We start from the raw sequence: 1,857 nt of genomic DNA on the forward strand, positions 1-1,857 counted from the left end.
CCAAAGTAAATAATACGCTTTGGTTAAATGTAAAATGCAGTTTAATAGTAATGCTGACAGGAATTTTTAACATCATCTTGTGTTCTAAAGATTTTTCATCTTATACTTACAACAGTGCAAGCTAAAAATATTCTCTCTTTTTGATAATTAATAATAAAATAATAAAATAATAATAACCCAAAAGAAGAGCTGAAAATGTAAGGTGTACATTTTAGTTTCACATGCTATCAGTGTGTCACACTTCACATTAGAAATGATCATGACAAGTGAACCAAATAATGACAACACATTTTATTGCACTTGACATCATTCTCAGTTAGTATTGAGCTTTTATGTAAACAGCTTGGCAAAAGACATATTCAAGTAGGCTACCACTTCAGATACTGTTTGATGGCAAATTATCAGTTGCTACTGACATCAGAGCCTCTGACTGAAAGTCCAATTTATTGGTCAATGCCAATAATTTCCAGGTATTTTCCTGTGAGGTTCTGTGACATCTTTGTTAGGTTGCCCATGACAGAGAAGAGGCCTCGCAGATGGAAGTAGAAAGATGCCTCTGGGTCTTCCTCCAGCAGTGGCTCCAGGCTTTTGTGCAGGGCTGTGTCCTTCTTGACTCTGCTGTCATCGTGGGGCACGAGACCGCTTTCCACTGTGTTCCTGACGAGCTTCAGCAGGTGATAGCACTCATACAGATCCATGCTGTTCTCCGCAGCCTCACAGTCTGCAGCATCTTCACAAGGAACATCTCTGAGCAGGCTGGGCAGCAGGATGGTCTGTTCCATGTTGTTCACCACTGAGCTGTAGCGCTTGAGTGCCAGCAGCAGGGAATTCTTGTTAAGCCTGGTCTCGGCGCCCTGCATGGTTGATAGAGAAGGTCTAGGCAGCTTCTGCTCCTGTTGGAAAGGCGGTGTTGTGGCTGAGCAAGCCTGAGCGTATTGCAGAGTCTGCAAGCCGTTGTTCTTTAATAGTGTATGTGATGCTGGGAGGAGGGGCTACCGTACTGTTGTGTAAACACAATAATCTGATTGGACTGGAACGTTTAGACTGTCCTGGGATGGAGCAACCAGCGCTTACATTATTTGATTTTTCACAAGCTTACATTTTGGCTGGCCAATTTCAAGGACACGGGGCACATTGAGGCCGGTGAGCTCTCTGTAGGACACTGACCCCAGGCTGAAGGTTCAGATCAGACCATGCACTTCAGCAAATCATGTACTCAGAACATTGAATTATTTCAGTGCACGTGAATACTGAGCATCAGTTCTTCACTGAAGTAACAAGAAGTAAACATTTCATCAGGTATTCACCCTCTTCAGCAATGTTTACCTGTTGTTACCTCAATGAATAACTGATGTTCTGTATTCACATTAAATAATTCAGTGATGTAGTTTATCCTGAGTCTCTCACAATGTATCCACATTTCCTTGTAAAGAATATTTACTTTCAACAAGTAGTTGCAGGGTGACAACAAACAAACCTAGTTTTAGATTAAATAACAAAAATATTAGACATTTATAAAGACCAAAAACCTTCAAGGGACAGACATGCAGAGTGACTGACACAGACTAGGCAATATGGCCTTAATGTTACGCAACATAAAAAATAACAGATTGACACATTGTACCCACCATCCTATATGAAGGTAAAAAAATGAAGGTAAGAACACTGAAGTACTGAGACCTGTATCAGCTGATGATTTGTAGGCTCACAATAAGAAGATAAAGATAAGGGTTATTCAACATAAGCTGAGAATAGTCCTTATCTTTAGCCAACCAACATATCATCAACTATTACAGGTCTCAGTACTTCAGTGTTTTTGTCTTATTTTTTTTTACCTTGATATTGTATATTGGGTAC

The 1,857-nt window shown here is 40.2% G+C and overlaps 1 protein-coding gene across 1 annotated transcript; it reads right to left on the reverse strand.

The window, feature by feature from the left end:
* Positions 1 to 276: 276 nt before the first annotated feature.
* On the reverse strand, positions 277 to 954 carry LOC118802828 (thyroid hormone responsive). Its single transcript, XM_036563253.1, has one exon. The coding sequence runs from the start codon at positions 858 to 860 to the stop codon at positions 444 to 446; it is 417 nt and encodes a 138-aa protein (XP_036419146.1). The 5' UTR covers positions 861 to 954; the 3' UTR covers positions 277 to 443.
* Between the last annotated feature and the right edge of the window lie 903 nt (positions 955 to 1,857).

The sequence above is a fragment of the Colossoma macropomum genome, unplaced genomic scaffold, assembly GCF_904425465.1.
Source record: "Colossoma macropomum unplaced genomic scaffold, Colossoma_macropomum, whole genome shotgun sequence".
Lineage (NCBI taxonomy): Eukaryota > Metazoa > Chordata > Actinopteri > Characiformes > Serrasalmidae > Colossoma > Colossoma macropomum.